We start from the raw sequence: 10,000 nt of genomic DNA on the forward strand, positions 1-10,000 counted from the left end.
CCTAGCTCTTAACCCTAACCCTAGCTCCTAACCCTAGCTCCTAACCCTAGCTCCTAACCCTAACCCTAGCTCCTAACCCTAACTCCTAACTCTAGCTCCTAACCCTAGCTCCTAACCCTAGCTCCTAACCCTAACCCTAGCTCCTAACCCTAGCTCCTAACCCTAACCCTAACTCCTAACCCTAACCCTAGCTCCTAACCCTAACTCCTAACCCTAACCCTAGCTCCTAACCCTAGGTCCCAACTCTAGCTCCCAACCCTAGCTCCTAACCCTAGCTCCTAACCCTAGCTCCTAACCCTAGCTCCTAACCCTAGCTCCTAACCCTAACTCCTAACTCTAGCTCCTAACCCTAGCTCCTAACCCTAACCCTAACTCCTAACCCTAGCTCCTAAACCCTAACCCTAGCTCCTAACCCTAGCTCTTAACCCTAACCCTAGCTCCTAACCCTAGCTCCTAACCCTAGCTCCTAACCCTAGCTCCTAACCCTAACCCTAGCTCCTAACCCTAGCTCCTAACCCTAACTCCTAACCCTAACTCTTAACCCTAACCCTAGCTCCTAACCCTAGCTCCTAACCCTAACCCTAGCTCCTAACCCTAACTCCTAACTCTAGCTCCTAACCCTAGCTCCTAACCCTAGCTCCTAACCCTAACCCTAGCTCCTAACCCTAGCTCCTAACCCTAGCTCCTAACCCTAACTCCTAACCCTAACCCTAACTCCTAACCCTAACCCTAACTCCTAACCCTAACCCTAGCTCCCAACTCTAACTCCTAACCCTAACCCTAGCTCCTAACCCTAGCTCCTAACCCTAGCTACTAACCCTAACTCCTAACCCTAAACCTAGCTCCTAACCCTAGCTCCTAAGCCTAGCTTCTAACCCTAGCTCATAACCCTAGCTCCTAACCCTAGCTCCTAACCCTAGCTCATAACCCTAACTCCTAACCCTAACTCCTAACCCTAACCCTAGCTCCTAACCCTAGCTCCTAACCCTAACCCTAGCTCCTAACCCTAGCTCCTAAACCCTAACCCTAGCTCCTAACCCTAGCTCTTAACCCTAACCCTAGCTCCTAACCCTAGCTCCTAACCCTAGCTCCTAACCCTAACCCTAGCTCCTAACCCTAACTCCTAACTCTAGCTCCTAACCCTAGCTCCTAACCCTAGCTCCTAACCCTAACCCTAGCTCATAACCCTAGCTCCTAACCCTAACCCTAACTCCTAACCCTAGCTCCTAACCCTAACTCCTAACCCTAACCCTAGCTCCTAACCCTAGCTCCTAACCCTAACTCCTAACCCTAACCCTAACTCCTAACCCTAACCCTAACTCCTAACCCTAACCCTAGCTCCCAACCTAACTCCTAACCCTAACCCTAGCTCCTAACCCTAGCTCCTAACCCTAGCTACTAACCCTAACTCCTAACCCTAAACCTAGCTCCTAACCCTAGCTCCTAAGCCTAGCTTCTAACCCTAGCTCATAACCCTAGCTCCTAACCCTAGCTCCTAACCCTAGCTCATAACCCTAACTCCTAACCCTAGCTCCTAACCCTAGCTCCTAACCCTAACCCTAGCTCCTAACCCTAGCTCCTAAACCCTAACCCTAGCTCCTAACCCTAGCTCTTAACCCTAACCCTAGCTCCTAACCCTAGCTCCTAACCCTAGCTCCTAACCCTAACCCTAGCTCCTAACCCTAACTCCTAACTCTAGCTCCTAACCCTAGCTCCTAACCCTAGCTCCTAACCCTAACCCTAGCTCATAACCCTAGCTCCTAACCCTAACCCTAACTCCTAACCCTAGCTCCTAACCCTAACTCCTAACCCTAACCCTAGCTCCTAACCCTAGGTCCCAACTCTAGCTCCCAACCCTAGCTCCTAACCCTAGCTCCTAACCCTAGCTCCTAACCCTAGCTCCTAACCATATCTCCTAACCCTAGCTCCTAACCCTAACTCCTAACTCTAGCTCCTAACCCTAGCTCCTAACCCTAACCCTAACTCCTAACCCTAGCTCCTAAACCCTAACCCTAGCTCCTAACCCTAGCTCCTAACCCTAACCCTAGCTCCTAACCCTAGCTCCTAACCCTAGCTCCTAACCCTAACCCTAGCTCCTAACCCTAGCTCCTAACCCTAGCTCCTAACCCTAGCTCCTAACCCTAGCTCCTAACCCTAGCTCCTAACCCTAACCCTAGCTCCTAACCCTAACTCCTAACTCTAGCTCCTAACCCTAGCTCCTAACCCTAGCTCCTAACCCTAACCCTAGCTCCTAACCCTAGCTCCTAACCCTAGCTCCTAACCCTAACTCCTAACCCTAACCCTAACTCCTAACCCTAACCCTAGCTCCTAACCCTAGCTCCTAACCCTAACTCCTAACCCTAAACCTAGCTCCTAAACCTAGCTCCTAACCCTAGCTCCTAAGCCTAGCTTCTAACCCTAGCTCCTAACCCTAGCTCCTAACCCTAGCTCCTAACCCTAACTCCTAACCCTAACTCCTAACCCTAACTCCTAACCCTAGCTCCTAACCCTAGCTCCTAACCCTAACTCCTAACCCTAACTCCTAACCCTAACTCCTAACCCTAACCCTAACTCCTAACCCTAACTCCTAACCCTAACTCCTAACCCTAACCCTAGCTCCTAACCCTAGCTCCTAACCCTAACCCTAGCTCCAAACCCTAGCTCCTAACCCTAGCTCCTAACACACACTGGCACATATCCCCCCTGTTATTCAGAGTTGGTAGGAAGGTTATTAATAATGAATAATGTGCTCAGAATACTGAGAGCCAGCTGTATACTATGTCCACACACACACACACACACACACACACACACACACACACACACACACACACACACACACACACACACACACACACACACACACACACACACACACACACACACACACACACACACACACACACACACACACATTCTTCAGCTCTGAGGAGAAACGTCTCTTCCATTGCAAGGACTACACATCCAATTGGGCCATAGGCCAATGCTGATTCACTGCCAAACTACAGTACCCAGAGGGCCGTCGGTGAACAGGAAATGAATAATGACAAATATAGCCAGAGGAACTCACAGCAGGTGCTTCTGTTTCATTGGAAATGACAGATCATGTTAAGTTTGCATCCTCAAATGCACCCTATTCTCTATATAGTGGTACTACTATAGACCAGATGTCAGGACCCAGTTACGAACCCGGGTCTCCGGAGTGAGAAACAGTCACTTAACCAACTGAGACACGAATAGTCGGCAGAACCCAGAAGATGAGGCAGACACAGCAGTACTTGACACGGTGTATTTAATGAAGTAAAAAGTGAAGTTCTTCAGGAAAACATGTAACTCCACAACCTCAAAAGGAATTCCACAAGAACAAAGGTAATCCTCCAAGACAAAAAGGTAAATCCACAAGGTGGAAGGTAAAGCACAAAAAGCCTCAAAAGAAACTCAAAAACAAACAAACAAGAACAAAAAACAGAATTCCACAAGAGAGTCCACCGGGATCAACAAGGTTCTCAGAGTACTAGGGCTGGGTGCTAACATACAAACACAGAGCCAAGAACTGAGGAAAACAAAGGGTTTAAATACAATCAGGGGAAACGAGGCACAGGTGCAAATAATAATGGGGATCAAGGGAAAACAAAAGGTCAAAAGGCACAATGGGGGCTTCTAGTGACCAAAATCCGGAAAAACCCTGGCCAAATCCTGACACCAGTGCCCTATTCCCTATATAGTGGTACTACTATAGACCAGAGCCCTATTCCCTATATAGTGGTACTACTATAGACCAGAGCCCTATTCCCTATATAGTGGTACTACTATAGACCAGAGCCCTATTCCCTATATAGTGGTACTACTATAGACCAGAGCCCTATTCCCTATATAGTGGTACTACTATAGACCAGAGCCCTATTCCCTATATAGTGGTACTACTATAGACCAGAGCCCTATTCCCTATATAGTGGTACTACTATAGACCAGAGCCCTATTCCCTATATAGTGGTACTACTATAGACCAGAGCCCTATTCCCTATATAGTGGTACTACTATAGACCAGAGCCCTATTCCCTATATAGTGGTACTACTATAGACCAGAGCCCTATTCCCTATATAGTGGTACTACTATAGACCAGAGCCCTATTCCCTATATAGTGGTACTACTATAGACCAGAGCCCTATTCCCTATATAGTGGTACTACTATAGACCAGAGCCCTATTCCCTATATAGTGGTACTACTATAGACCAGAGCCCTATTCGCTATATAGTGGTACTACTATAGACCAGAGCCCTATTCCCTATATAGTGGTACTACTATAGACCAGAGCCCTATTCCCTATATAGTGCACTACTATAGACCAGAGCCCTATTCCCTATATAGTGGTACTACTATAGACCAGAGCCCTATTCCTATATAGTGGTACTACTATAGACCAGAGCCCTATTCCCTATATAGTGCCTACTATAGACCAGAGCCCTATTCCTATATAGTGGTACTACTATAGACCAGAGCCCTATTCCCTATATAGTGGTACTACTATAGACCAGAGCCCTATTCCCTATATAGTGGTACTACTATAGACCAGAGCCCTATTCCCTATATAGTGGTACTACTATAGACCAGAGCCCTATTCCCTATATAGTGGTACTACTATAGACCAGAGCCCTATTCCCTATATAGTGGTACTATGTTAATGGTCCTCATACACATGGTTAGCAGATGTTAATGCGAGTGTAGCGAAATGCTTGTGCTTCTAGTTCCGACAATGCAGTGATAACCAACAAGTAATCTAACTAACAATTCCAAAACTACTGTCTTATACACAGTGTAAGCGGATAAGGAACATGTACATAAGGATATATGAATGAGTGATGGTACAGAGCAGCATACAGTAGATGGTATCGAGTACAGTATATATATATGAGATGAGTGTGTAGACAAAGTAAACAAAGTTAGTTAAGGTGGCTAGTGATACATGTGTTACTAAGGATGAGTCGATGATGTAGAGTACAGTATATACATATGCATATGAGATGAATAATGTAGGGTAAGTAACATTATATAAGGTAGCATTGTTTAAAGTGGCTAGTGATATATTTACATCATTTCCCATCAATTCCCATTATTAAAATGGCTGGAGTTGGGTCAGTGTCAATGACAGTGTGGGCAGCAGCCACTCAATGTTAGTGGTGGCTGTTTAACAGTCTGATGGCCTTGAGATAGAAGCTGTTTTTCAGTCTCTCGGTCCCAGCTTTGATGCACCTGTACTGACCTCGCCTTCTGGATGATAGCGGGGTGAACAGGCAGTGGTTCATGTCCTTGATGATCTTTATGGCCTTCCTGTAACAACGGGTGGTGTAGGTGTCCTGGAGGGCAGGTAGTTTGCCCCGGTGATGCGTTGAGCAGTCCTCACTACCCTCTGGAGAGCCTTTTGCCGTACCAGGCGGTGATACAGCCCGCCAGGATGCTCTCGATTGTGCATCTGTAGAAGTTTGTGAGTGCTTTTGGTGACAAGCCGAATTTCTTCAGCCTCCTGAGGTTGAATAGGCGCTGCTGCGCTTCTTCACGACGCTGTCAGTGTGAGTGGACTTGTTGGTAATTCAGTTTGTCTGTGATGTGTATGCCGAGGAACTTAAAACTAGCTACCCTCTCCACTACTGTTCCATCGATGTGGATAGTGTTCCCTCTGCTGTTTCCTGAAGTCCACAATCATCTCCTTAGTTTTGTTGACGTTGAGTGTGAGGTTATTTTCCTGACACCACACTCCGAGGGCCCTCACCTCCTCCCTGTAGGCCGTCTCGTCGTTGTTGGTAATCAAGCCTACCACTGTTGTGTCGTCCGCAAACTTGATGATTGAGTTGGAGGCGTGCGTGGCCACGCAGTCGTGGGTGAACAGGGAGTACAGGAGAGGGCTCAGAACGCACCCTTGTGGGGCCCCCGTGTTGAGGATCAGCGGGGAGGAGATGTTGTTGCCTACCCTCACCACCTGGGGGCGGCCCGTCAGGAAGTTCAGTACCCAGTTGCACAGGGCGGGGTCGAGACCCAGGGTCTCGAGCTTGATGACGAGCTTGGAGGGTACTATGGTGTTGAATGCCGAGCTGTAGTCGATGAACAGCATTCTCACATAGGTATTCCTCTTGTCCAGGTGGGTTAGGGCAGTGTGCAGTGTGGTTGAGATTGCATCGTCTGTGGACCTATTTGGGCGGTAAGCAAATTGGAGTGGGTCTAGGGTGTCAGGTAGGGTGGAGGTGATATGGTCCTTGACTAGTCTCTCAAAGCACTTCATGATGACGGAAGTGAGTGCTACGGGGCGGTAGTCGTTTAGCTCAGTTACCTTAGCTTTCTTGGCAACAGGAACAATGGTGGCCCTCTTGAAGCATGTGGGAACAGCAGACTGGTATAGGGATTGATTGAATATGTCCGTAAACACACCGGCCAGCTGGTCTGCGCATGCTCTGAGGGCGCGGCTGGGGATGCCGTCTGGGCCTGCAGCCTTGCGAGGGTTAACACGTTTAAATGTCTTACTCACCTCGGCTGCTATAGACCAGAGCCCTATTCCCTATATAGTGGTGCCAATATAGAGAGACAGGGCCCTTCCAGCCAATACAGAGAGAGAAGAGAAAGACAGAAATCAATAATATATACGATAACGTAGTACTGAGGCCATGTACAATGTCACGGAGATGATAGGTAGGGATCCGTTGTTGTTGTCTTCCATTTTGGGTTTTGTGGACCGTGTGCTGGATGTTACAGATTCACTTTCAGTTTATGTGGAAGACGTGACGAAGACAAATTCTCTGTAGTTATTTAATGTGTATTCACTCTCTCTTTCCCTCCCTCCCTCCCTCCCTCCCTCCCTCCCTCCCTCCCTCCCTCCCTCCCTCCCTCCCTCCCTCCCTCCCTCCTCTCCCTCCTCTCTCTCTCTCTCTCTCTCTCTCTCTCTCCCTCCCTCCCGCGCTCTCTCTCTTTCCCTCCCTCCCTCCCTCCCTCCCTCCCTCCCTCCCTCCCTCCCTCCCTCCTCCCTCCCTCCCTCCCTCCCTCTCTCTCTCTCTCTCTCTCTCTCTCTCTCTCTCTCTCTCGCTCTCTCTCGCGCTCTCTCTCTTCCCTCCCTCCCCTCCCTCCCTCCCTCCCTCCCTCCCTCCCTCCCTCCCTCCCTCCCTCCCTCCCACCCCCTCCCTTCTCCAGGTGACATAGTGCGTTACAGGTGTCTACCAGGGTACCAGTTGAGTGGGAACAACATCCTGACCTGTCGTCTGGGGACTCACCTGGAGTTTCAGGGACCTCCTCCCTCCTGTGAAGGTAAGACCTTCCCTGATCTGCCGTTATTAGGAGTCGGACCCTTATCCACACAGTGTCTCAGAGTAGGGGTGCTGATCTACCATCAGGATTAAGTGGACAGGGTTGACCTGACTCTAGATCAGCACTGAAACACCATCAGGGTTGACCTGACTCTAGATCAGCACTGAAACACCATCAGGGTTGACCTGACTCTAGATGAGCACTGAAACACCATCAGGGTTGACCTGACTCTAGATCAGCACTGAAACACCATCAGGGTTGACCTGACTCTAGATCAACACTGATCTAATAATATAATAATATATGCCATTTAGCTGACACTTCAGTTCGAGCCCTGACCTGCGTCATGGGAGCTATCCTTCACTCCCCCAAAAATTGAAGCTTTACAGATGTTGACAGAAACCAGTGCGCCTGGCACCTACTACCCCTGTTCAGAGGCACTTTACATCCTTTGTCTTGTCCATTTACCCTCTGAGTGACACACATACGCAATCCATGTCTCAACTGTCTCAAAGGATGACGGAGGTGCCCAAAGTAAACTGCCTGTTACTCAGAAGCTAGGATATGCATGGTAGTAGTAGATAGAAAACACTCTAAAGTTTTATAAAACTGTTAAAATAATGTCTGTGAGGATAACAGAACTGATATAGCAGGCGAAACGCTGAGGACAAACCATCCAGGATTTTTATTTTGAGGTCATTGGACTTTTCAATGCTTTTTCTATGGGAAATACTAATGATTATTTCTATGGAGATGCCAACTTATTAGAACCCAGATTGCAGTTTCTATTGCTTCCACTAGATGTCAACAGTATAATTTTTTTGATGTTTTTTTATTTATTTTTTTAAATGAAGAAGTATTCGTATTCTTTCTAAGTGTCAGAACTTAGACTCTAGTCTTTTGGTGCTCGTTGTTTTCCTATGATATTTTAACCTCTTGATCCGACCTGGCACGCAGGCGTCCCATCTAGACATCTGGAAATGCAAATGCGCTACGCTAAATGCTAATAGCACTCGTTAAAACTCAAACGTTCATTAAAAAACACATGCAGGGTACTGAATTAAAGCTACACTCGTTGTGAATCCAGCAAACAAGTCAGATTTTTAAAATGCTTTTCGGCGAAAGCATGAGAAGCTATTATCAAATCAAATCAAATCAAATCAAATTTTATTTGTCACATACACATGGTTAGCAGATGTTAATGCGAGTGTAGCGAAATGCTTGTGCTTCTAGTTCCGACAATGCAGTGATAACCAACAAGTAATCTAACTAACAATTCCAAAACTACTGTCTTATACACAGTGTAAGGGGATAAGGAACATGTACATAAGGATATATGAATGAGTGATGGTACAGAGCAGCATACAGTAGATGGTATCGAGTACAGTATATACATATGAGATGAGTGTGTAGACAAAGTAAACAAAGTGGCATAGTTAGTGGCTAGTGATACATGTGTTACATAAGGATGCAGTCGATGTTGTAGAGTACAGTATATACATATGCATATGAGATGAATAATGTAGGGTAAGTAACATTATATAAGGTAGCATTGTTTAAAGTGGCTAGTGATATATTTACATCATTTCCCATCAATTCCCATTATTAAAATGGCTGGAGTTGGGTCAGTGTCAATGACAGTGTGTTGGCAGCAGCCACTCAATGTTAGTGGTGGCTATTTAACAGTCTGATGGCCTTGAGATAGAAGCTGTTTTTCAGTCTCTCGGTCCCAGCTTTGATGCACCTGTACTGACCTCGCCTTCTGGATGATAGCGGGGTGAACAGGCAGTGGTTCGGGTGGTTGATGTCCTTGATGTTCTTTATGGCCTTCCTGTAACAACGGGTGGTGTAGGTGTCCTGGAGGGCAGGTAGTTTGCCCCCGGTGATGCGTTGTGCAGTCCTCACTACCCTCTGGAGAGCCTTACGGTTGAGGGCGGAGCAGTTGCCGTACCAGGCGGTGATACAGCCCGCCAGGATGCTCTCGATTGTGCATCTGTAGAAGTTTGTGAGTGCTTTTGGTGACAAGCCGAATTTCTTCCGCCTCCTGAGGTTGAATAGGCGCTGCTGCGCTTCTTCACGACGCTGTCAGTGTGAGTGGACCAATTCAGTTTGTCTGTGATGTGTATGCCGAGGAACTTAAAACTAGCTACCCTCTCCACTACTGTTCCATCGATGTGGATAGGGGGTGTTCCCTCTGCTGTTTCCTGAAGTCCACAATCATCTCCTTAGTTTTGTTGACGTTGAGTGTGAGGTTATTTTCCTGACACCACACTCCAAGGGCCCTCACCTCCTCCCTGTAGGCCGTCTCGTCGTTGTTGGTAATCAAGCCTACCACTGTTGTGTCGTCCGCAAACTTGATGATTGAGTTGGAGGCGTGCGTGGCCACGCAGTCGTGGGTGAACAGGGAGTACAGGAGAGGGCTCAGAACGCACCCTTGTGGGGCCCCCGTGTTGAGGATCAGCGGGGAGGAGATGTTGTTGCCTACCCTCACCACCTGGGGCGGCCCGTCAGGAAGTCCAGTACCCAGTTGCACAGGGCGGGGTCGAGACCCAGGGTCTCGAGCTTGATGACGAGCTTGGAGGGTACTATGGTGTTGAATGCCGAGCTGTAGTCGATGAACAGCATTCTCACATAGGTATTCCTCTTGTCCAGGTGGGTTAGGGCAGTGTGCAGTGTGGTTGAGATTGCATCGTCTGTGGACCTATTTGGGC

At 47.8% G+C, this 10,000-nt stretch overlaps 1 protein-coding gene across 1 annotated transcript in view; it reads left to right on the forward strand.

Moving 5' to 3' along the window:
- Positions 1–10,000, forward strand: part of LOC124012291 (CUB and sushi domain-containing protein 2-like) — a 463,539-nt gene that overhangs the window by 306,957 nt on the left and 146,582 nt on the right. Inside the window, exon 40 of the mRNA XM_046325753.1 lies at positions 7,176–7,289. Within this exon, the coding sequence (XP_046181709.1) occupies positions 7,176–7,289 (114 nt within the window). The remainder of the gene's footprint in view (positions 1–7,175; positions 7,290–10,000) is intronic.

This window comes from Oncorhynchus gorbuscha, linkage group LG24, assembly GCF_021184085.1.
Source record: "Oncorhynchus gorbuscha isolate QuinsamMale2020 ecotype Even-year linkage group LG24, OgorEven_v1.0, whole genome shotgun sequence".
Lineage (NCBI taxonomy): Eukaryota > Metazoa > Chordata > Actinopteri > Salmoniformes > Salmonidae > Oncorhynchus > Oncorhynchus gorbuscha.